Raw genomic sequence first — 26330 nt, 5'->3', positions numbered from 1 at the left:
AGGGAAAAGTGTTGCTACTTCTTTCCTGCTTTAACCTTATGAAGGTACGGCAACTTACGTACCGTGGTGTGTATACCCGGTGCTACCAGTAAATACTGGCCATGTAAGGAGCTGACGGATGATGTTTGAATCACTCTGCTGTACTGATGTTGGATGAGTTGATCTGGTAATGTCTTACCAGTGAGCGGTTTCTGGAACTAGAGATGCTTAGGCCGTGAATGGTGATGTTTTCTCCCTTGCCTCTGCGGCCCTCTCTGTCATTTGGTGACTGCTGATCTCTTGGTTTTACGGGCTCTTAATCAGAGCTGTGATCGACTAGTCACCTAGCCGCAAAAGTGATAGCAGAGCCAGCTTTTGCTTTTATTCCTTCCCTCCTCCTTCCTAGCTGGCGTTGCTGGTTATTCGAGGCTCTTTTGTTAGAAGAGCTTCATAGTATTTATTTGAGAATTTCAATGTTGCTAGCTTTCTCAAGGTCCAGTCCTCCTCCTCTTTCTCCTTGCAGAGGGATCCTGCAAGATGCCATCCTGTAGTTGCTCTTACAAAATACAGAATTAAAAAAAACTTCAGGTTAATCTGAACTCGTTATTTTATGCTTCTGTGTATCTAGAGCCACGATTATGTACTTCAGTGGGGAAATACTGCTCTTACACCAATGGCTCTGAAGCTAGAATAAGCTTTATGTACTTTACATATGCTGGTAATGTCCTGTATGTCTGCCGCAATTTTTGCATATTAGTATTTTCTTTGTTAACCCTAACAGATGACATTTAGATGATTAAACTATTTTCATGAGCTGACGAACTAACTTTCTGCTCTTCTTTCCATTTCAATAGGTTATAGAATGGAACTTCTGGATAAAACAATCAATAGCTACCTTGATGTTTGGCTTGGACCCAGAGGTAAGAGTTGTCAAAAATTAAATGCGTAAATAAAAATGATATTAAAGTGGATAAGAAACAGCTTCCCTCTAATATCCTGACATTGACCTTCTTTAGTACCTGCAGAGCATCAAAATGTATAATTCTGTAGTAAGTAAAAAAGTCTATTCAATGCTTCTAATCTTTTGACCTGAAGAGCTGCTAATTTTTCAGCTGTGACAATCATAGGTGCTTCTTAAAACATGATCTTAACTCATAGTGAACGACTTTTGTCACTTAGATATTTGATGTCTTTTTTTTTTTCTTTTAGAATTTAGTAAAAGCTTTTATTTTTAAAAAAATCTCTTTTTTTCATTTGCATTTGGTGAAATAAAAATACCCTTGCCATCATAACTAGAGCTGCTAAGGAATTTTTCACTGAAAAAATTGTAGCTTTTGGAAAGCATTGCTTCTTTGAAATCATGCTTTTTGAAGAAACAATGGTTTTGGTCGGTTTTTATGTGGGAAAAAGTCTACAGGTGGAGAACAGCAAGCCAGATCAGCACAAGGAAGGCAGAGGCAGTGGGACTGGGGCAAGTGGTGGCCTCCTGGTGAGGGCTTCCAGCTAGAGCAGGGATGGCCCTGTTCCACCTGGTTCTGGCCACAGGGAATTAAATGTCAGCAGCCTGTATGGAGTGTGCAAAGCAATGCTGCTCAGCGGCACATGCTTTCTTCCTCTGATTGCTTCAGTAGCATCTTTTCTACCTCTTTGTCCCAGTAAAATACCACTGGTGGTGCCACTTCCTCGCAGGACAGAGTCCACAGAAGGTGGAACATGCCTCTGGTCCTTCAAAGTGTGTTTTCTGTTTGCTTTTCGTAGCTCAGTGCCCTTGTTGCTCCCCCTTCATACTAAGCACATTTAAATTAGTCTGGATGTTCTGATATAACTTACTGCACGTGCTGGCATATGGTCTATATTTGCCATGTCTTAAAAATAATGAACCGTAAAGGTGGCAAATCCAAACAGTTCCCCAGCTTTTTTAACTACTTCCCAGCCTACATTTCTTACATTCGGGATTCACATATGACTCCTTTAAAATTAAGTCAGGGCTGTGAATGCCAGCAATACCTGAATTGTTCATTTATGGTTTGGTAAACGTAGTTTCAATCCTTTGGGCCAGCTTTAGTGAGAGGCGAGAGATACCGTGCTGCTGCTGGATATGGGCAGCACAGGTGTGGCTCAAAAGGATCACACACTTGTCCCAGATGTTTCCCTGAAATCCTCTCGTTCGGGGCAGTTTATGTGCTTTTTGTGAGCAGTAAACATGTTGCCAACCAGCCTGGTTGGTCAGACTGGACTGACAGCTCCGTGTTTCATTGCTCATACAAGGACTCCAAAATTTAATCCTTTTGAGTAGCACATACACATGTAAGTCTAGTTGGGTTAGTATTGATTAGAAAGTAATTATTGGAATCATCCACTGATAACAACAAAGGTATCTGCTTCACTCTTAGCTTCGCTGGCTTTGTGGGGAAGTAAGGTGTGTACTCTATTGGGAAAGGTTGATTTGAGAGAATAAGGGGAGAGGGCTGTTGAAGCTTTCCTTTATAGTTTAAGCTCATCTGTGATATTCAAGATGGATGATGATTCTGAAAGGTAACGAGTATTTAAAAATAACAGCAGTAATAATTTAAGAATTTTTGCCACGGGAAGAGAAGTATTTCTGCTTTCTTTAACAACTGTATAACTAAAATCTTGTTGTTTGCAAAGGTTGTTTGTAATTAGCAATGTGGCCCATAATAAAAGGGCTTGCTGCTCTTCCTTCATCTTTCTCCGGTATTCCGGCACTAGAAGCATTTTCAGTACAGCATTTTCTGGGTACACTGAACTCTTTGCCTTACAAAATCTAAATGTTTGTATGTTTTTGTTTGTGTGTTTCAGACCCCAGAGTAAAAGGATGGCTTCTTCTGGAAAACTATACACCTACCTTTATCTTCTCAGTCTTGTACTTACTAATTGTATGGCTAGGACCAAAGTACATGCGGAATAAGCAGCCCTTCTCATGCAGGGGTATTCTAGTGGTCTACAACCTTGGACTTACGCTGCTTTCTCTGTATATGTTTTATGAGGTAGGAGAAAAGGGGTTGGGTCGGGGTTGTTTTGCAGTATCTGTTTTGCAGTATCTGTTTTTAATTATATTGGTTTATGTTGAAAGTTATCTCTGAGGACAGCCCTCCTAAACTCGGGGAAACATCTGCAGAAATGTTGAAACCGTTCTTCAATGTCAGTTCTCAGGGGAGAAAACCGTAGTTGTAATGTTACTTCTAAAGACACTATGAAACAAACCTTGTCCTAAACATCTGTGCTGACCTTGGTTAGCAATGTTTCAAATGCACTTTTCTGACTCAGTGCTGGTGAAGGCTTGATCTGTCAGCATGAACCTGGCTACTCCTTCAGTAACTCCTCCTTGCCTAGAAGTCATACTCAGCATGACTGTGCAGGTGGATTGTACAAAGCGCTTTGTAGCGAAACTACAGTTTGATTTGGAGTGCAAAACGTGTTTTATTTAATGTGTTTAATTGTGCACGCACTCTTCGCATCTATTTTTTAAGCTTGCAATAGCTTCTTTTGTGTCCTCTTAGTTTTGCTGAAACAATTTATCAACACCATTGTGATTCATCTGTTTCTTGGAAGTAAAAATCTGGATGTAGGAATGCATTTCAAACTGAATTGAACTTTCTGTGGACTTATTTTCTTTCCTAACAAAACAAAGATTTAGGCAGTAAAAAGTTGTCCTCTTCCCAGAGAGCAGTTTAGTTGCTTTTACTCAGAATCGTATGTTTTTTATTAAAGTGAAAATGAAGAACTATGGCAGTGTAAATAAGAATGTGGTCAGAAAATGACTGAGTGTGTGGCTTTAATTTACAGAATACTCTGGCTTCCTTTTAAACCAAAAGCGTTTCTTCTTTCTGTAAGAAGAGATTTCGTTTTCAACATATGATTACAAGCTAGAGCTAAAACTACTAATCTTTTTTCCTTTTGTCTTTTTTTTTTTGTTGTTGTTGTTTTTGGTATTTGCTTAGAAGTATATGCAAGCTGTAATTCTCTGTGAAGTTTATAGTCAATTCTATACTGTTTTACAAGGTGAGTGTTTAGATAGGAAGTGGTTTAATTTAATTTCTCTTGCATAGTGAATTGTCTAATCAAAAATTACTGAGTTGAGTTTTTAAGAACTTTGATACTTAATTCTTTGGGGGGGAGCAGTTTTGGATTTAGTAGGTACTTGAAACAACTCATATTCTTGACGTGCTTACACTCCTAACCTCCTTGTCATGGTGTTATAATCCAGAGAAACTTGTGTGTTGATTTGTTCAATTTGTGTAGAAGTAATGTTGCTGTGAACTTCACGTACATCTGCATTATTTTATGCAGATATTATTTGTAATTATACAGTGATCTATTGTTTTAACCTCCAATTATGTTATTCAATGTTTACAAGTGCAGTCTCTTCATTTGTACTAAGTGTAGATAAAACTCTCAGGATAGTCAATGTTTTTTTCCTTAAATGCTTGGAATAATACTCATAGTTTCTAAATGAAAATTACTGTAACATTCTGCCATGTTACAAAACCTGCTGATAAATTTAAACAATAGAAAAGATCTGAACTGTTGATCTTATAAATGCCTTTTCCTTGCTAACAATGAACTGGTTACCAAGAAAGGACTACTTATTGTATGCTGAAGAAGTCCTCGTGAAGGAACAAGAAAACTAAAATACAGTGACTATTAAGACTCCTCCTTCCTATATAGTGAAACACTTTACATCAAAGTGAATATTGCCCTTAGTGTAATGTTATCAATATGGAAGTGTTGTAAATATACTTTCTCTTTTTAAGTGGGAATACACGAAGCCACAGTGTTATGAAGACTATTAAACTCAAGATAGTTCCAACGAAATGTATTTGACAGCACTTACAAGCCAGACCTGAGGGCAAGTGGTGCTCTGCAACACAGGACTGATCCCTTAAAATTGCGGCCAAGAAGAGAGCCATGCTGACATAATGCTGTGCCGCTTCATGTTTGCAGGGAGAGAGCCCAAGGGCCAGGTAATAGGGAAAAAAATCAGTTTCCTCCACCTCCAGGCACGTTTTCTAGCTGTAGTGCCTCCGCAGTTACCTGTGTCAGTGCAAACCAGATGTTACCCTCGCTCGGATTATGTCAGCCATGGAAATCTGGCTTTTAAGGGTGAGCGATATTTCAATGGTCCTTTATAGTACCTCCACTCTCTTTCAAGATAAAACAGCGGAGAGGAGCGTTCAGAAAAATAGATGTAACTCCCTATTCTCTTCCTTGTTGTCACTTTGGGTTTCAGCTGGGTTAAACTTTTTTTCAGTCCTAGTTTGAGGAAGGTCATAAAACATCACTGCTTACGTGCTTATTTAGCAGCCTGTCTGAAAATAAGCTGCTTTAATAGCTTGCATACAATATACCTGGAACCCTGCTTTGAATTTTTTCCTGAGTTACAGCTGTGGTGGTTCAGGTCATGATTCATAGCATCACAGCTGAGTTTAAATATTTTATGACCAAAACAAGATGTTAAAGTGAGGCATCCTCCAACTAGGATGAGAAAGATAACGTACTTGGTTTTGTGACCAAGTGTCTGAATGTTGGTGTGCAGTAATGTGGGGAAAAAAAATTTGCATCGTAGGATTTGTATAATTCTAGTTATTGTGTACTTGCAGCATTTGGTGTACTGATGTAATGTAATATAATCTTATTTTAAAATCACTAGAAATATTATACCTTTTATGTAGAATTCCTAAGATAGTAGTTTCTGTGTGTGCTTGCTATAAATTATTTGAGCATTTAATGTCTGGAGTGAGTTCTGGTACTGGCAGAACAGAGAAGAGGACTGTGCTTTGTCCCAGACAATGTAAAGAGAAGACAATATATAGGGGAGCGGGAGAGGTTTCTCCAGGCTTACCTGTCACTCCCTGGGTAATTTGGCAAAGTAGGTAGAGCGCCAGATGCCCAGTTATGCGGCACACAGACCTATTTTATTTTGTGGCTGTTTGTTAGCAAAACTGCCCAAGTGATGTGGGCTACTCGGACTTGCATTTGAGAAAACTGGTCAGTGATGAAGGCCCACTTTCTTAAAAGCAGTCTCTTTCCTGTCGTCTTTCTTTATCTGAAAAGTTAATTCCCTAGAGAATTAGCCTGGAAAAAGTCTCAGATTTTCCTGATGAGGGAGGTGTTGCAAGTGCTGTAGGAAAAGCATCCTACAAGCAGCACCCTGTTTTAGGAAGGAGGGGACTCAGTGAAGAGGTGCTGTGGCACATGAGCCGCGGGTGGCAGCTGGCTGCCAGGCTGGTCTTTCCTCTCCCTTTTCTTTCTCTGCAGGTCCCAAAGCCCTCGTCTCTGTCCTTAGGGTGACTGCATTAATATACAGATAAAATTTTATATTTCTGTCTTTGATCAGACACGTGAACTTCTGTCTTTTCACTCTAATCTAGCTCTGTTTGGAAGCTCATAAACCCATCATGGCTTGACAGCCTGATGCAGTGCTGGGTCCCTTATCTGCCCCTCTCCGGCGAGCCTCAGACTGGTTTTATCACGAGAAAACAAAATCTTGACCGGTAACGCCTCTCCTACAGCCTGGTCAGACTGGCATTAGTGTGCTGGTTTATTTAGTAGCAGAGTTGATAAAAAAAGCAAATGCCACAGCATTTTAATGAATTCAGCAATGGAATTACAAAAAGAAAGCAATATAAAAAAAAGGAAATTTCTGTGCAGGAGAAGAAAGTATGAATTGTTTGAGCATAAAAGCAACTTCGAGCTGCAGGGTTTTCCCCTGACCCAAAGGACTTAACGTTGACTCATTTTAATTGGCTTATGAAGGAGCTCTTTGTGTCGTTTAAAAATCACGTACGTGGGTGAAAATTATTACAGTCAGCCTTTTCTGGACAGGTTAATTTCTCGAGAGAAGATAGGCCTGTGGTTGTGCATCAGCAGTGCCGTTAGTGAGCCTGAGCTCCTGCCAACCTGCAGATGAAGGACTTCCTAGAGAGAGCAGCTGGGGAAAGGTTGTCTCAGGCCTGGGGCGGCCGAGGAGCCACCAGCCCGTCACTGGGAGGACAAGGAGTGCTGGCCGAGTTGAGACCTGCTGTAGAATAGCTGTAAGGAGGGGTTAGGAACTCTGACTGTCCTGGAAGCAGACCACAACAAGCCTGAGCAATGACTTAAAGGCACTAGCTGGCGATTTATGACGCCTCCATTTATTGCTCTCTAGGTGGCACATAAGCAGCTCCCCGGTGCTGTACGTCCAGCCCCATGCATGACAGAGCCATTTGGGAACCATGCGTGGTCAGGTCTCAAAGTGGCACGTTGGTTTTGTTTTCCGAGCCTTCCCAGCGCGTGCCGCAGTATTGCGGGTGCAAGAAATTGCAGTGTCGGGCAAAGGAGCAGCTGGCTAACTCGGAAAAAGGATTGTCTGTCTGTGTTGTGTATTGCACCGAGGAAGGTCTGTGGGCACCAGCAGCACTTCGTGAGCAGCAGTAGCAGCTTTTCACCATATAGTGAGGGATTAAATGATTTTTGTAACTATATTAACTGTTTATATGATAAAAGATGTTAGCATTTCCTACAAATGTCACTTTGCTTCTATCATTCAAACCCCTGTGGCTGGGAGAGTACTAGAACTCTTAGCACATCATTATACGCTCTACTGGAAATAAGGGAGTGCTCAGGTTTAGCTGAACCTACCTACAGCCACGCTGATGCCTTTGCCCTTCAGAGAGGTGTGGGATCCATCCAGACACCTTTGGTTGTGTGATGCTTTAGGTGGTGAACCTAAAGGGAAAAAGCTCTCTGGTTTCACTACGCTAGCCTTTCCTTGGGAGAAACTCATGCACTGCAGGGTTAGTGATGGATGCTATTGGAATTAATTACAGTATAAACATTGTGGTTATCCCTCAATTCCTAACACTTCCTTGAACGATGAGAACTGTATGAAGACATCTGTAAGCTCTTAACAACGTGATCACAGCACAATGTGGTCTTCTGTCTGAGGGACCAGCGGGCTCTCGTGAAGCTGCACAGCCCTAAGAGCAGTTCGGTGCAAGGCTTGCTCCGGGACATAGCTGGTACTTTAGCAGGGTACTGCTTTTAAACCGCTGTGCTTTGCACATCTGTCTTCCTTACAGCCAGGAGAGGAGTCCTCCCTTGGTTACGTTCCCTTTGCTGCTTGGATAGAGAAATTGCTTGGGTCTGCTGTTGATGTGCACGGCTGCCCTGCTCTCACTGCGGCAGAGTGGTACTGATTTATCTCTAATACATGAGATAATTCCAGGTCTATATGTTAGGATATAACTAGATGTCTCTCTTTTTTTCCTTTTTTTAAATAGCGGCAGTAATTCTTTCTCAGAAGGTTGAAAATAATAACCTAGGCTGACTGGGTATTTTAAAAGCTAATTTAGGGAGAAAATGAGCCATGAAAGAAATAACATTAGGAAAAGGTAGATCATTTAAGTGATAATCTTTATTATACCTTTTAGAATTAGCTTCCCATTCACACTTCTGAACAGCATTTAATCATACCAGTTATTGTAGTCTTTTAATCAAGTAATCTTTTTAAGTGACTTATGGTACAAGGAGTTTTTCACTGTGGATTTGCAAAGCTTTTTTTTTTATCCTGCATGAGCGCAGATAAGGCCAAAAATGGACAACTTGCTTGGGCAGGGTATCTGTCTCTGCCTCTAAAATGTTTTCTTGGGATACCTAACTATTTTTTTTTTTCCACTTGGGAATGGTCTAAATTTGTTACTCCTCTCCTCATGCCATTCCCAAGAGGAAAAATGTCTTTATAAACAGCATCCAGCGATATCTTTTGTTGCGATATTAAAGGGGTTCTTGTGCCTGTCCTTGCACCAATTCCCTCCTCCTGTCCTATATTCGACCTGCCCCTTCATCTCCCACCCATGAAAGGGTGGGACATGGACATCCAGGTTGCCTCTTGCTTCTCTGGAGGTTTCAGCCAGTCCCTCTGCAACAGGCTCCTCTGACTAATAGCTGGTCATTACTTTTAAAAGTCATCTTGTCATGTTTGAGGTGTTATTTGTTATGTCAGGAAGTCTGGCAGGCAACGGTGTATCCTGCGGAGGAAGTCAATTGTGCTGGGAAGGATGTCATGTACTCAGGATGACTGAATTATGTAAAAAGATCTTGAAGAATTGAAATATGGTAAAACATCAGTTGTTAGCTGTTAAGGATAGCAAAACTGAAGATATGCTCTGTTACATGGTTGAAAAAATTGTAGTCCAATCTCTGTGCGTAAAGAATATAACTTCTTCATTCCAAAAATAGTCAGAAGAAAAATATATTTACTTTTCTTTGGCTGTTCACTTTCCTCCAACAATGCAATCATCAGCCAAGAAGGAGAGATATTTCTTAAGAATCTGTCTGGAATATAACTGTGCAAAACACACACACTATATGGGATAAGTGGGGATAAGATGCTACCTCCTGTTTTTATTTTGGCATACCCTCCTTGGAAGAACTTGTTACTTCACCCTCAGCTATGACTTGATCACTGCTTGGAGTTGAATTCAACCTGATGCTGTACTCAGGCGCCCTTGACACCAGATGTCTCGGCAGAGCCACTGTCGAGGTTTGCACGTGCCGCAGGGTGCAGCCTTCTCCCCAAATGACACTTTATTCTTTGATCTTCTCAGCTGGTGACGGGAGTATGGGAAGGAGGATACAATTTCTTCTGTCAGGATACGCACAGTGGAGGAGAAGCTGATATGAAGGTAATGTAATCAAGACCTATAGCTAATGGTGTTTCTGCTTGTGTGTAAGTGGAGAGCAGAACGGTATTTATTATGCAGATTTTGTTCAAACTGTATTTGTTTTTTTTTTCCTTTTACAATACGATGGACAATGCGTAGTCAATAATTGACCCCCAGTATATTTCTGGTTGGTATTTACAATTTGAGTGAGTGATTACCTGTGAATTTTCAATTGTTCCCAGCTCAAAAACCAGAGACTTGTTCTTCAAACTGTATCTAACCACTATATGTCATGACTCCCCTTCTCTTTCTGAGATGTGATGATGACTTATTCTTGTCACCATTCAGACCTCTCCTTTACGGAGAGCATTGCAGGACCAACTCTGGTTAAATATTTTTCGTGTTTCTCCCAGGACACCCCAGGTGCATAGCAATAGCCTCATAAAGCAGTCTCTGTAATCCTGTTCTCAGCTGTAGCTATGGGATTGTACCTACATCTCCTACGAAGAGGCTTGAGGCTGAAGCATTACAGAAGATCTTAGCAGTGTCTTCCATCCAAGTAGTGCAAGACAGAATCTGAGTTGTAATTACTTAGATAGCGAAAGAGTTGAAAGCCCCCCCAACATGCAATGTTTCTAAACCTTGTTTCATCATTCCTAGATCATACGAGTCCTCTGGTGGTACTATTTCTCCAAACTCATTGAGTTCATGGATACCTTCTTTTTCATTTTGCGGAAAAATAATCATCAGATCACTGTTCTGCATGTCTACCACCACGCAACGATGCTGAACATTTGGTGGTTTGTTATGAACTGGGTGCCTTGTGGTCACTGTAAGTACTGGGTTATGGTGGGGAACTCTTGTAAGAAGGGCCTTGTTTTGGTTTACTTCTGGTAAAACCAAACATCTCTGCTACCTTCAGCTGCAGGGTTTGTTCTGTCCAATATTAAGCTACTTTGCTGAATTGCAACTATTGCCGATAGTTACAGATATTAAGCTGCCTGCAGAGCCTTTAGAAAAGGCATGCGTGTGCAGTTTGAAGGATTTGTGTGACAATGTGACACTTATCAGCTGCAGTAGTCCAGGTCTGGACACCTGTCGACCTTGCTTTCTGTTTTTTTTTTTGTTGTGGTTGCAAACCCTCTAATGAAACAGTGCTCTTTTTCAAGTCAGGACCAGAAGCTTGTTTCAGCTGCAAGATGACTAATGGTGACTCTTGTCCTTGTATTTGTCAAATTCACTTGAGATGTTACTTTCTTAATTTAATCTCATTATAGCAGTAGCCATAACAAATGCTTTCAATTAAAATCTTCTCCCCTGAGTGCTAATGAACTTGACCTAATACATCTTAAGTGGAAGATTTCCATGTCTCTCTTGTCTAAATCCTGCTAACCTCTGGCTATCTTGCTTTGATTCTTTAATTTCATTGCTGTTAGTTGACATCTGGTTTCCTAACTGCATTAGTGTGGCTTAGTTGTGGTTCAGATGTGCGGCTTATAGATACTGGCTTTGTTGAACACTCCAAGAGAAACCTTTTCCAATCCAGTGGGTGCAAACTACCGGCTTTGCAGACCAAGAGGCTGGGTTGCTCAGGAGTCTTTCTGAGCCGAACAGCATAGAAACTTGTATTTGTTTCATGTTGTCAGCACAACAGTGAGGAATGCTGAACTTATAACAAGTGTGCATCTGGAACCACATTCTCCTCCAGGGAAGCCAATCTGTTTACACAACGGTCAAAAGTGCAGATACTTGGAGTCTATCTTGTGTTTGTGTGGTCTTGAAAATAATTTTGTGCTATTTCTGGTGATGTGTTTTTCTTCCTTTCCAAGCTTTATGTTCTGCTTGGTCATCACAGTACTGTGCAGTTTGGTGTTAAGCTTAAAAGTTTCTTTAATGGCTAAAGGTGCCATGAACAAGGACAAACAAAACAGCTAACTTGCAGTTTCTGAAGATATCTGTTGCTATTTATAAATTGCAAGATAGGCTCCTGCCTGGAAGGAAGTGAAGTAAGCCTACAATTAGATGGGTGAAGCTATCAGTTGTTGGGCATGCTTACGTGCCTCCTTTTTATCAGCTTCCTCAATTCCCTTGAGAAGTCGGAATGTAGATGTGAAAAAGAAAAAATTGAGGAAACAAAACCAGAAGGCTGGTATAAACTGCATAACTGCAAAGCAGCTCAGCTGCTCCACTGGATGAGCAGGAAAAAAAAATCAGGGGAAAAAAAAATAAATCTCTTGCCTTTCTTCTAAGAAAAATCATATTTTAAATAGTAACTTTTTGAACTTGTTATTTTTGTAGGTTCCATGAAACAGCTTGTTCCTGGTAATGCAGTGTACTTTCTTTTTCATTTGCCCTTTTTTTAGCTTACTTTGGTGCCACACTGAACAGCTTTATCCATGTCCTCATGTACTCCTACTACGGATTGTCTGCTGTTCCAGCAATGCGTCCTTATCTGTGGTGGAAGAAGTACATCACTCAGGGGCAGCTGGTGAGTGATTACCTCTTCCTTCTACATCTTTAAGTGCAAATCCAGCTTCTGCACCTCCGTTTGCTCTGTTTTCAGGACGATGGGACTGGGGGTGCACATGAATCAGTGCTGAGATCAATGGGATCTTTCTCCGTCTCCCTATGTTGTATGGCTAGGTGTATTTAGGAGTCGCAGCGCTGGGTTTTCTGGGACTCACTAGCCAGGGAGCTTTTCTTCCAAGCCTGCTTGAGCTAACGCCTTCTTCTCTGTGCTCGGTTGCTCAGGCTGATGTTGAGATGACCAGAAACCAAGTGCAACGCAGTCCACAGCTAACAAGGCCCTTCATTCTACTCCTGCAGGACAATGGCTTTTCTGTCTCACTTTTGCATGCAGTTGTAAATGGTTTATTAAAAACTATTCAATATTTCTGGTCTCCTTCTGCACTTTAAATGGGCAGATTTTTTTTCTCTTGTAATCCTATGTTGGACTCCTTGCATCCATTTGTATTGTTTCCTGTGTATACCATGATGAAGCCCAAATGCCGCGTACTGGAGGTGAAAAAAGCAACAAAATTAAGCAGTATGGCATGTGCTGTAGTGATACTGCACGAGAACCAGGTTTCAGTGTGTATAAAATGTCAGAACACCACGAGGAAACGTGCGTGGGTGTCCTGTCTTCCCCATTCTGTAGGTGGGGAAACTGAAGCCTAGAGATAGACTTTTTTGTTTATCTTCCCCCCACACTGCTTTGCACCCTCTCAGAGCTGTGAATAGGTCTAATAATATTTGCTGGTGATGATTAATAACATTTGCTGCCAGCAATTCAGAGTGTGGATTCTTAAAATCTTTTTAATTTTTTAGCACTCTTCTTTCTGAAGGATGGCTAAGTATTGTAGCAGTGGCGATCATTGTTTTGGGAGTGGGACGTTGCTTTGTGGTTTGGGTTTTTTTTTTTACTTCCAGATTTAGGCTCTGTTCTTCATCCTGGTTGTCTGAGTGCTGCAGAGTGCAAGTGTCTGGGTGCTTTGGTCCACTGGCTATTGTCATAGCTGCTTTCACTTCCCTGCCTGCTCTGCATAATAGCTGTTAGGGCAGCACAATAGCAGAGCAGAACACAACACTCTTTCCCTTTTTAAATAAACATTCCCTAATCCGGTAGCCTTCATGTAAGGATGAATTTTGCCTAAGGCCCTCTGCAGCACTGAAGCCCAAATGCAGTTTTTCCAAAAGATATAATTGAAGATAATTAAACTTTGGTCCTCTCCCCTGCCTCCCCAGTTTCCCTGCAGCCTTTATCCCAAAAATTCTTACACTGGAGCCATATGTCAGACAGTCTCCGCCTGTGGGAGAGAATCACAGGATTTGTGTGTAGACCCAGTGACCCTACTTTTTTTGCAACTGAAGCAGTGAAATGCAGATCTACTCTTTTAGGATGGTAGAGTCAAACCACAACAAACTCTCACTGGGAAGGTGATCTTTGTTCCTTACATTTATAAATCAGTTCTACGTAAGTTACGCCAATGCGCTAAGACAGAACAGTGTTAATTGAATAAAACCACTTGAACAACAGAATACCACAGCCTGAATGTCTGCTAACTCAGGTGTACGCTGTTAGTAAGGCAGAGAACATAAACATGTCAAACACACAGTATTACATATTTTTTACTTGTTTTGGAAATAGCTAATGAGATTTTGGTCGCTAATGGCTTTTTTCTTCTTGCATTAATGTGCTTCATTTATTTTTTTTTTTTTTTTTTTTTTTCCTTTCTCCCCAGACTCAGTTTGTCCTGACAATCTTCCAGACCAGCTGTGGTGTTGTTTGGCCATGTGCATTTCCTCAGGGCTGGCTGTATTTCCAGATTTCTTATATGATTTCTTTGATTATCCTCTTCACAAATTTTTATATTCAGGTAAAAGTAATATTCATTGTCTCTTTGTAGCATTCTACTGACTGCATCTCACTGGAAGGCTGTTTACAGAAAGATATGCTTGAAATGCCCATTTGCTTATGGGCAAGAACATATGCTTACATATGTTCTTAAAGTACTATACTTGTTGGTCTGCCCTCCGGTTTTGAATCTTCTGGTGATTTGTGTCCGTAAGTTGGAACGATTAATCATTTCAGAAAGCAGAGTGGCACAAAAAGGTGTTTTACTAAAGCAATTTTAACTGTAGATAAGGAAGAGGAAGAGCTTTATGTAAGAAAAAGCTTTCCAGTTTGAAGTAAAACAGCAGCCTGCAAACCTGTGAAGCAGCTGAAGGAATTGTTCATTACTGCTCTCACAAGGGAAAATGCTTGTTTTGTATCCAGGGAAACTTCCTGAACTGTAGAAATCTGGTTTCAACACACCTTTAAAGGCATTTGTGTGTATTTCCATACAGAAAATTAGCAGTTTGAGTTGTATTTCTATTAAATTGATTTTGCAAAGATATACCCATCTTCAGAAAATCAAACCAACGCAGACTATTGCCCCCAAACAAGCAAACTCTGTTACATATTTTAAATGTCTCTTGGAAGATTTGAACATTTTGGGTCTGGTAAAAATGATTCATGGAGGGAAATGTAGCAGGCTTCCCTATCCAATCTTCTGTACTTCTTAACATAAGTCCTATGGTTCATATCACCTGCTGCATATGAACACGCCAATTAAACACAGTGAAAAAATAGTCTTTGTCAAATTGGTTCAGTCACCTGACAAGAGCATGTTTCCCAAAATGTGTGTGAGAAAGAATGGTAAATGGCTAAAAGTTAAAATATGAGTAAAATTGATTAAGAAAGTCAAGTAATATTTGGAATATATTATCATGTTTAATTTTTTCGTGTGTCCCGAGCCTCCCCGATACTGTTAGGCTTTGCTTCCTATGTCAGCCAGTGCAAATTCCTTTCACATTTCTGCCTCTGAACTTCCCTCACTGTTCTTGTTTACCCACTTGTTCTTCTGGCTTTGTTTGAGATAGTCACCTGCAGTGCATCAAACCTCCTTCCTCACTTGTCATTTTTAGTATATTCTTCTGCCATAGTCTGCTCATAAAATCACTTCCCTTCTTTCTAATTTACTGTTAGTCTAACACTACCAATGCTACCATCATGCTACCAAGCCTTTTTATTTTCCAGTGAACTAATTCTCTTGCTGTGACGAATGAAAGGCATGGTATAGCCTCATACACAAAAGATGTTAGAGCTCGTTAGACTCTGCTACTGGCACAAGATCTTTAAAAATGATGGATACAAGTTTACTTTTGAGTTTCTTGAGTTACTGTGAGGAAGTGGTTATTTATATCTATTTAAGCAAAACCATGTGTCTTTCCATATATTCTAGACGTACAACAAGAAGGCATCCTCGAGGAGGAAAGAGTATCAGAATGGCTCTACAGCCACTGTGAACGGGTACACAAACAGCTTTTCTTCCCTTGAGAACAATGTGAAACAAAGGAAACAAAGGAAGGATTGAAGACCAAACTGAAAAACCATTTTGATAACCCCAACAACGAAATCATCTGATTGTAAGCACAATGAGAGTTGTGCGCTAATACTCTAACGGCTACTGTAACTATTCCTGCCTAGAATAGTGTGATTTATGTAGGACTTAACCAGTGCAAACACCCTAGAAACTGTATACAGAACATAAAAGTAGGTTAAAGTTTAAAAATAATTCTGGGCTGTCACTGACCCCGCTATAGACTGTGGAAGGGAGTATTATCGTAGTATCCGACACTGCTGTTGCCTTACTAGTCAATACGATAGGTGCTGAATTATGATTCACAATTTGAAAACACTGTAATCTAGACCTCCATTTTTTTACTGTAGATCATGCGTGTGATTGTAGAGGTAATTTGTACGATGCTGGTTTCAGTAGATAAACACACATGCCTTAAAGTAAAAAGCAGGGCCCAAAGTTTATTACTGGTTTAAAAATTAGGGTATGTTTCAACTTTTCAGTTGATGTGACTTTTTATTAAAGTCATTTAGAAGAATCCATTGATCATTTTACTGTTCTGTATGTGATACACAATGTTACGTATCTCTTACGCGATACAGTGAAATTGGAAATGGCACATTTAGTTTTGTATATTTGGCTTTCACTGACTAAACAGTCACGAACCAGATGGAAATGTTATTTTACCTTTTTAATAGATCTTATTTTTTTATTTGAAGTATGTCACTAATGTAAAATTAATTGGCGCTTACACAGTCCAGTAAGACTTAAATATTGTCTCTAAGGTTTAGAGTATATACAGGGTGAACCCATCTTTTCTTTTCTCCTTTTTTTTCTCTTTTTTTTTTTTTTTTCCTTATTTCTGAGAATTCTTAAATGCTAAATGAAGAGTGGTTTTTAATATGGAAACTGGCAGAATTTCAAGTGTTATTACCATAGCCATATCCACGTTTTAGGAGCTACTGTTTAAGTCCGTGAGATATCCGAAAGCGTATTTAAAAATGAAGACAGAAAGAGGCTTTTCTGATGGAATTGTTTGTATTTAAGTTGATATCTGTACTGGTCTTCATGTAGCATATGTTCATGTTTAAAATGTGCCTAACACAAATGTGTTTTTTTCCCAAACAGGCAAAATTAAACAGTCTAAGTCATACCTAATGTTTTGTAAATGTTACTAAAATGTGCTGGAAATGTCTGTTTCCGTGATGTGAGTTGTGTGTATCACCGGTGATGTTTTGGCTTGTTATCTGAGGATTTGGTTCGAGTGCTTGTGAAAGTTACTGCTCCTTGTAAAATCCTGCCTTGCCTATATGAGGAGTCAGTTGCAAAGCCAGTGTCTGTTGCTGGTATTTTGGTATCTGCCGTGGTGGAGTTTGGCTTATGAATATTTTATTCATTAAGCTCTGAAAAACTGAATTGTGCAAGACATTCTGCTGGTCCTTGCTCAAGTTTAACTATTTGTTTTTTGGTATTTATATAAATGCCAGTTTTAACATGTGTATTTTTTTTTTAATTAAATCTTTTTTAAAATTTTTGCACATCTCTTAGGGAATTAATAAGTTCTACTAGCCTAGTGGGTTTTCATTGCTTGTTTTGAAGGAGACAGTGTCTGTTATGTTTACATTATCAAAACTTGTGCGTGTGTCTTCATTTCTAGGTACTGGTTTGCAGAGTCTTTACATAGCTCAGTACAGCAGCTATAATGTTCAAAATAGGCTGTCTAAATGTGCTAGAAAAAAGCCCTTGGCTCATCTGAATATACCTACATTGTTAATGTTTGACTTGGTTTAATCATTAAAACAATTTTGATGATCCGTGCCTGAATTCTGGTGAGTTTGTACAGATTTAATGCAGTGCCCCATCCTGTCTCAGGCCCAGGAGGAGCCATCATGATGGAAGGACAGCTGCAGATACTCGGAGAAACGTAGCGTACCAGAGATTTGGTAACAGATTCCTTACAGAAACCTTTGGCTGTTACTGAACGCTGTTCCCTTGCCTGGCTGTAGAAATACTTGTCCGTGGGATGGGTTAAACCTCTCGCTGGGATTACTGACTCTCTGAATGCAGAGCAGCCTGAATGGCTCCAAGGCAATGAGTGCCAGGAGCAAAGCTTAATGTGGCCAAGAAGGACTTTCTGCCTCAGATATCCTGTCTATAACATGGGAATAATACCTTTCTTCAGAATGGGAGCGTTTTTGCCATTTCTGTATAGCTCCCCTTGCCCTTACGTGATCCTTTTTGAGCCTTCTCCAATTTGAGTGTTTTAATTGGTAATAAATTATTTTTCCCCAGTTTGTTTTGTCCATGAGGATTATTTGTGAGTGACCTCCCTGTTTTTATGTCAACCCACAAGCTTTTCATCCTATTTATGCTCTCAATCCTGTTGAGACGGGGGAGAGAACGGCTGGGTGAGCATCTGGCAGCTGGCTGAGGTCACCCCACTACACCTGGGCACATTTTCTTCTTACAAATCCAACAGTTTGGGAAGAAGGCAGCTTCCTTGATTGTAAGGAAGATCTATCAAAGGCTGCAAGGTACCACAGGACAATAAAGCATAGCCTAAAGGGAATCATTCATCATGGTACAGCCAGAGCTCTTGTAGTCTGGGAAAACATGGTCCCTGGAGTGAAGCAATTGGGTTTCTTTGTTTTTTGGGGTTTTTTTACCTTGTTTCTTCCAAGTCTACTTTGTGTTAAAGCAACATATTTTCCAGGAATCTGGCCCATAATTCCTGTAAAGCTTTTAAAGGCACTGGAGGAACCTCCTGTTTGCTGAGGGAAGGTACAGCAGTGGCACCATGTGTGGAGGAAGCCCATGGTCAGCAGAAAGGCCCTAAATTTCCTCCTAAGAGGAATTGCCTCACACCCTTCAGAGGCAGCTGGAGCTCTGGCTTCTCAAACAGGGATGGTCCAGCTGTGTGACAGTGAGAAATGCAAAATTGTTCTGCTTGCGTTTCATTTGGGAACAGGTAAAACTTCAAGGGAACTGAATCTGTTGATGTAAAAATGCAATCCTGTACAAGTTGTCTCCATCTGTGTGTTTGCTGCTCCTCAGCTGGTGTAATGGGGAGTGCACAACCCCTATGGCATAATTGCACTATTACTGCCTTACTGCTAGTCATGTAGCAGAAATAGGAGCTTTTCGAAAAGGAAAAAAAATCTGTGGCCTATGTGGTTACCTAAGTACCTTGCTTCCTTTAAAACTGAGAGAATCTCAGTGCTTCAGGGCCTTTTTAGGTCTAAGTTCCTAACACGTTTCTGTACCTTTAGAAAGGATTGCTTTCTGAAAGATCTGTTCATTTATCAATTTGCTTTGCTTCCCACAGCGCTCGGGGTTGGGAGAGAGAGGCAAGCGTGGCTCTTGGTGTGCTGAGCTATTAGGGACTTGAGACATCTTTGATGCAAATGCACTTTTGCTCAGTGGAATAGTGATGAGTTTGCCAAAAAGACCAGGAAATGCCTCTCATGCATACAGATGGCACAACTATTATCGGGGAACTATTATCAACTTTGTTTCCTTTTTAAATTGTTTGTACAGATTTTTGCGAATCATCATGAAAAGGACCCATCTGTCCTCGGAAGTTTAAATAACCAGCTAAGAAGTCATCTTTACGTCTGACTCTGGTTTCCAGGCTAAGTAAATGAGAAGAATTGCTGCCCATTCCTGCTGTTATAAAGCTGCACGAGAAGATTTTGAAATGAGTGGGAACTCCTGAAACCAGACGAGGAGATTTGGTGATGGATGCTTTGCATGGTTTGTCAACATTTTTTCAATATGCAGTATTTACCTAAAGTTCCTGCACAACACAGGAAAATCAGAATAATTAACAACTAACTCTTGTTTGGTCAGAAAGGAGCGAGACACAAGGTTTTCAGAAATCTCCAGAAGTGTAGGGCCAACTACCTGGCTCCAGCTGGCCAGAGCTCTTAGAAATAATGATAGTCAATGTGAGATTTTGCTTTATGAAGCAGAAGTAAAAAATAGCTGCAAAACCAGCCAGATCCTGCCCCCCTGAAACCTTTCACAACCAAACCTCATCCATCCCACCTTGCCAAAACAAACAAACAAACAAAAGCCCTAAACACAACTATGTTCAAATTTGCCTTCTGGCCACAGAAGTGGAGAGAGCAGCTCAAAGCAGCATCTAGAGAGGTGTTTTTGTCTTATCGGCAGATGATTTTAACGCAATTTAAGAACGATGTAAGCAAGCCCTGGGATTTTAAACCACGTCCTCCAAAGGTCGGGTCTGGTTAAACCCTGGACAGAAAGGTGAGTTCTAGGTAAAGAGAGGTCCTGTCCTATATTGGAAACATCTGCACAGTAGTTCCCAGTGGTACGGAGAAAATTAATTTTGCATAAGAGAGAAGAATAAAATATCATGTTGCCCTTTATTTCACCGCTGCAAAGACTTTGTAATCAAGAGCTTTTCCTTGTGTGGAAACAGGGGTGGTAAAGGAAGAGGAGATTAAAAACAAGCATATCCTACGTAATGGCTTTTACTATGCATCTAGCCTCAATTACACAAATCACCTTGGGAGCACTGGCTTTCGGGGGAAGACCAGGAGCTGTCTTGATTAAAATGATCAGAACCCAGATCTGTGTATCCTGATACTATTTTAGAGCATTTTGTAGGTAGAGGTGAATGAATGCGTTTAAGCAGGGAAGAAAAAAAGAACAAACTCATTAAACTCAGCCCAAACCTCAAATCAAATGTATTTTTACATTAAAGCTTAGCCTGTAATGCTTATTAATGTAATACATCACCAGCTGTCCAGCACATACAAATGGCTGGTAATTATTTAATAGCATTCCGTATTTATTGTGGTTAATACTAGATAAGGTTGGATAAGCAAAACCCAATATATCTGGCCTTGGAAGAGGACCAGGAAGGTTGGTGCTAGGACAGCAGCTTCTCTGTATTACAGAGCAGAGCATCCTCCCTGCTCTGGCACCTCAGAGTTGTGCAGATCAGGCTGACTGAGCAAATGTGAATATGTATGGAATTACGGGAGTATAGAAAGAGCGAGTTTCTAAAACAGCGTGGTGAGTGAGGGATGGAGGGATTTGGTTCTATTAGTTAGAATTAATGATAATGGACATAGTTTAGTAGGCATGGCAGTGTTGGGTTGGCAGTTGGACTTGATGATCTTGGAGGTCTCTTCCAACCTTAAGATTCTATGATTCTGTGATAATCAAGGTCCTGCAGTTGTCTAGAGATCACAACTGAAGCACTGGGGAAAGACCACCATTGGCCTCTTCTGTTGAGCAAAGCAGGAGGCTATTTAGGAAAAAATGAGGGAAGACAGTTTGGTGGAAAACATTTGGAGGAAGCAGAAGACACGTAAACTGCCAGAAGAAAAATGAGGAGAGAGACCCTAACGGCCGTGAAGAAAAGAATGCCATGGTGGCAGTTTTGAGAGGAGGGACAGGAAGAGAAACTGGAGAATATGAACTGAATTGCTCTCATTTTCAGCAAGGCAAAGGAGATTCTGCGTAGATGGGAATATGACACCAGATCACTGTTCTGATCGGCTGCACTTACTGTCTGTCTCAGCAGCAGGTGCTTAATGAACACCCCAGACCACGCCTGCTCTCTGCAGAGCAGCTGCAGCTCAGGCTTGAGGCAAGGGCATCACATTTCCTTCGAGCAGCACTAAGACACGCGTTCTCGGTCTTTACTCCTTTCTTCCTTTGGGCTTATGTCAGACAGCTGCATTCCTCGTCTAAGCATGGTTTTTTCTTCTCGGGGTGTTAGTCTGGGTCAAATGGTACCAGATCAGCTGGCAATCATACTGCCACTCTTCCTCTTGTCCATTCAGAAACCTGGCCGTGGACTTCAACCACATGTACTGATGTCACTGTTCACTAGTAGCACCTTCTGGAGTAGACCACCTGGTAATCTTTTGCTTACTGAAAAGTCTTCTGCATCTTATAACTCCTGTCTCCAGTCTTGATGGCTCTTGCTGAGTAGGATCATTTACATTATCTGTAGAGGGAGAAATAGGTTGACATATCAAATAATTATAAGTTATATATTTGATTATTGGACCAGTAGTGCACTTGCACTGCGGGACTGTACTAATTTTGGTGTCTGTTGAGATGCAGGTTCCTCACGAGGAGAAGGTTAATAATTTATGGTATAATGTGAAGAAACCAGGTCATAAGGAGACTGAACACATTCTAAAAAGAATGTAATCTGGTGGGGAAATGAAGAGGTTTGCAAAATGCAAACTTACAGGATATTCTGGCTTGACTCTTTTGTCCTTTGAAACTGAACATCCTAGATCAAATCCTATCTGGGCCTTTAGCAGCATAAGAATTGAATGAGTAAAGGCAGCATCCCATGTTTAACTTATAATTGAGTGAGGTTGGATGCCCAGCCTGTTAATGTTTGGAGGGGGTGACCTTTTTCCCTGACTTCACTGGGCTTTTAGGCAACATGAGGTATTTTGAGGTGGTTTGTCTGTACTTAAGATGGCTGAAGTCTTTCAATTGTCCTCACTTTTCAAAGATGCCTGTTGGCAAAGCATCTGTGTTTCCAGGTCCGCTGTCTACCAGAGAGCATTGAGATTGAGGGAGCTGCAGAGTAAAGGAGCGGACACCTCACCACTGTCCTCAGCTGCCTGGAGGGTGATACAGAGGAGGAAGAGAAGGCTCTTCTTGGAGGGGCACAGCCGAAGACCAAGAGGTACAATGAAAGGATGAAGGTACAAGTTGCAGCAAGGGAAATTCAGATTAAGTATAAGGAAAAAATCCTCCACAATAAGAGTGGTCAAAGACTGGCACAGCTTCCCAGAGAGGCTATGGGATCTCCATCCTTGGAGATATTCAAATTTCAACTGGTTGGGCCCTGAGCAGGCTGCTGTAACTTTGAAGTTAGCCTTGCTTTGAGCTGGGTCATTTCCAGAGGGCCCCTCTAACCCAAATTTTTCTGTGATTGTGGCAGTGCAGAGGGAGAGGACGCAGGCACTCAAGATCTTGTTTCCAGGGGGAAACAACTGCAATAGTTTCACTCCTCCGAAAAGTGGAGTGAAGCACCTTGGACTCGGCCCAAGCCAAGCGTGTCTGTGCAGGAGTTGCTGCAGTGGAAAGCCAGTGACAAGTTTGTACAGTGTGAACTTCTTTGCGTAGATGAACTCTGAGTGACTAAGAGAAGGAAGTAAATTTCACCCTAAAGCAAGCAGGGTGAAAACCTGAACTTTTTGAAAAGAGCTTTGCAATAATAGGACAAATAGCACAACCGTGTCCTCGTTCTCCCCCCACTACCACAATGAGCAGCACTGAAATGCCAAGGCTGGCATCAAAGCGTTCCTCTTTCCCTGCCCATTGGCATTCATGCCTCATGGGCTGTCTTACTCCAGGACCACCAACTCCCCTCCAGAACCAGGCGTTCTCTGCCTGAATGTTTCAGCTCAGTACAGTCCAGGAGGGCTAAATCACAATTTTCAAAATGCCTGAAACTTAGCTTCATTTTTACTAGCCTAAGTGGGTGTTCTGTAGTTTTGGGGGTTTCTACCCTGGATCTTCCCCACCTGACACATCGCTTTTACCTTTTCTCTGGAGCTCAGGAAAGATCCTATCAAGAAAATGTGATGGTCATAGCTCATGGTTTGTGGTCATCTGTTTAAAGTGTTTTGTTTATGTCAGGCTCCTCCACTCCGCATTACTTGCACAGTCATTGCTAAATTAACTTGTGTTTTTTATGTCTTATTAAATAGCAAGTAAACAAATAAATAAAATTCAGCTTCTTGGACAAGCAGCCCCTTGTTCATTTTGAGATGTTATATGTTCCATATTTGTTAATACCTGTTGTTAGAAAAATTCACCCTCCGTTCCTAAGTCCTTTACTCTTCGCCCTGTCTCCATTTTACCAGAGATTCAGGTTGTACTTTGTTTGCTCCTGTAATTCTTTATACTGCACTCCGCTTCCTACAAGTAAGGAAACACCTCCCCGTTCACAGTCACCTTGCCTTCCAGGGACCACATCAAAGCTCACCTGTGCTACAAGGCATAGAAGAAAAAAGTGACAATAACATGGTTTGTAACAAGTGCTACTGGTAATGGAGTGCTGCTTACATATACCTTCCTGCTACAAGGATTCAGACAAACAGGGAATTGAGATTTAAAGAGAGGCAAGTTAGAAAGAGTAAATAGTAAAGCTAGAAGATAAATATTTTGCACAATTGGATGTTAGGAGAGAAAATGTTACTGAGGGCTGTCATTAGGTGATGGGTTTTGGAATTTGTTTCACCAAGGGAACAGCCTACTATCTCCTATTGAGGGAAATAAGGGCATTTATCAAAGATAAATTATCAAAGATGGTTGTCTTTGTCTGTGCTCTGCTGGATCGCAGCTTGGAGACGCCGCTGCCCTCCATGACAGAGTGGTGGCTGATGGAACCTACTATGCCATATGTTGCTGATTACACAGGGTGCCAAACCATGTGTGTCGTCTACTCTTAAACTGGCACGCCTTTCAACGTCCTGACTGTCAACACTTGCTGTCTCCAAGCTTCAAGTGGTGCGAAAGACTGCTTTGTTCCTGCCCTAGGACACCTTGTCCTCCTGCTCTGTCACGACCCCAGAGGAACATTGCTGGCTGCTTCCTGTAATTGCCTACAAGCACGGAAGCCAAAGACTCCCAAGAGCAAAAAAGCTGAATCATGCTTGGTGGGTTTTGATTTTTTTTTTTTTTTTGGTCTCTATTCTCATTCTGTCCACAGACTGTAAAATACACAGATCTCTATCGGTTTAATGCTGTTAGGAAAGTAAAAGAATATGAAGGAGGACAAAGAAAAGAAAATAGATGGGGCGGCGGGCAGGTTGGGTGCGGCGCATTCTCACTCATGAGCGCAGGGATTAAAGTGACTCAGTGATACATCAACACTGAGGCGCGGGGAGCCTCTCCAACATTTCCAGCTAGCGAGATCATTTATTGTAGTGAAATGATTCAGTGACCTTAAGAAGCAGCCAGAGGCTCTCTCTGGAGACTGCTGGAGAGGCAGAGTAATCTAATAGATGGGAAACTGCCCTGAATACATCTTTTCTTGGTCTTGTTGATGATCTCAGCATGCAAAGCTTATTTCAGCTCTCTTAAAATAGTTGGCAAGTTCTTCTTCAGATTTTCAAATCATTTCACTTACCACTGAAAAGTGTAAAGCATATTTTAGCTATGTAGTGTTTACTTCCCAATGTAATTTTTGAGATTTCTTGTCACATAGGTGTCCATTTCTTATTTATTAAGGTCACCACAGAGCACTTTCCCCTAAAAAAAAAAAAATTCCACCCTAAGGCAAAACTGGAAAAACATTGGGCATTTGGGCACAAACTGCATACAACTTGGGGCAGAAAGAAGCAATTCAGCCAAGCAGTGGGTTTAGGTGACTTTCAGAGTTTGTTACTCCAAACTTTTGTGATTCTGGAACATTTTTTTTATTTCATGTAGCTGCACTAAATATGGAGGCACATCAAATGAAACAGGAGCTAGTAATACCCAGAACAAGCAGATAATGTCTGTCCCCAGAATGACCTGAGCACCTTATCGACATCCCTTTCAAACCTGTGCTTAGGAATTGCTGCTTCCAGTTCCCACCTGATCCAAATGGAGTTTGCCTTTGGCACAGCACAGGTGACATGGCAATTCCTGAAGTTATGCTGGAATATCTGCAGCACTGTGGGGCCCTCTGTGCCATCTCTGTGGAAATTGCTGGTTTCTCAGGATCCTGAAAGTAAGGCCAAGTCTTCTGCTGTCCGTAGACTGTGGCAAAGCTCTGGTTTGCACACTAACAAAGACCCAGTATCAAGGAAGAAAGGGAAGCAGGAAAACAGAAACTGGCAGCTGACTGCCCCTCAGCATTTTAACCAGAGGTTGGCCTGTTTAGCCAAGGAAGGGTTCCAAAATGGTTGGAAATAATTTTACCTTGTAAACTCTCTCTGTAGTTTGTCAAAGACAGCAACAGAAGATGGCTTATAGGAAAGATGGGGAGAAACTCTTCAGCAGGGGCTGTTGTGATAGGACGAGGGATCATGATTTTAAAACAGAAGGATGCAGATTCAGACTGGACATAAAGAAAAATTTTTATACAATGAGGGTGGTGAAACACTGGAACAGGTTGCCCAGAGACGTGGTGGATGCCCCATCCTGGAAACATTCAAGGCCAGGCTGGACGGGGCTCTGAGCAACCTGATCTGGTTGGAGATGTCCCTGCTCCTTGCAGGGGGGTTGGACCAGATGATCTAAAAGGTCCCTTCCAACCTAAACTGTCCTATGATTCTATGATTCCAGTGTGTAAGGGCATATTGTGCATCCTGCACCTGCACAAAGCCCTTTCTCTTCTTGTCCTCTGTTTTTCCTCCACATTGCATAACATGGTAGGTACAATCTTAACAGCAGATATTTATGCCAAATCCAGACATTTATTTGATTACTTTCCCTAAGAAGATGTTTGTTCTGAACGAGAAGACTGATTCAACATTTTTTTTTTCCTTTTGAAGAGTTTGCTGAATGGGAGTGAAAGGGGCAGCTTTCCCTGAATGACTAACCACTTAAACGTTGCATTCCAAGTAGTTTAATGTTTCTGCTTTTTTTTTTTTTTCACTGTTATGTGACTAATAGATGTAGAGGTTGCTATAGTCACAGCTGAAAAGTCTCTTTGCACAAGTCCTTTATACACAAATAAGTGAGGTTTCTGGCTTTAAAAAAAAAAAAAAAAGCCTCAATGAGCTCAGCTGTTGCCTGACAGCAGCAGTCTCCACCTCTGGGATGGCTACTCACTAAAGACCTG

At 41.2% G+C, this 26330-nt stretch overlaps 1 protein-coding gene across 3 annotated transcripts in view; it reads left to right on the top strand.

Annotated features, from left to right (window-relative positions):
- ELOVL5 (ELOVL fatty acid elongase 5) overlaps positions 1-17359 on the top strand; it is a 37556-nt gene extending 20197 nt beyond the window's left edge. For all 3 annotated transcript variants that reach the window (XM_086743761.1, XM_086743762.1, XM_086743763.1), the window contains exons 2-8: positions 834-899; positions 2800-2987; positions 9588-9665; positions 10305-10476; positions 12008-12132; positions 13886-14020; positions 15431-17359. In XM_086743761.1, the coding sequence (XP_086599887.1) occupies positions 842-899; positions 2800-2987; positions 9588-9665; positions 10305-10476; positions 12008-12132; positions 13886-14020; positions 15431-15562 (888 nt within the window). In that variant the 5' untranslated portion in view covers positions 834-841 and the 3' untranslated portion in view covers positions 15563-17359. The remainder of the gene's footprint in view (positions 1-833; positions 900-2799; positions 2988-9587; positions 9666-10304; positions 10477-12007; positions 12133-13885; positions 14021-15430) is intronic.
- The last annotated feature ends 8971 nt before the right edge of the window (positions 17360-26330 follow it).

This window comes from Chlamydotis macqueenii, chromosome 3, assembly GCF_036417535.1.
Source record: "Chlamydotis macqueenii isolate bChlMac1 chromosome 3, bChlMac1.mat, whole genome shotgun sequence".
Taxonomy (NCBI): domain Eukaryota; kingdom Metazoa; phylum Chordata; class Aves; order Otidiformes; family Otididae; genus Chlamydotis; species Chlamydotis macqueenii.
The sequence above is the reverse complement of the archived record's forward strand: the minus strand, read 5'-3'. Positions and strand labels throughout refer to the sequence as shown.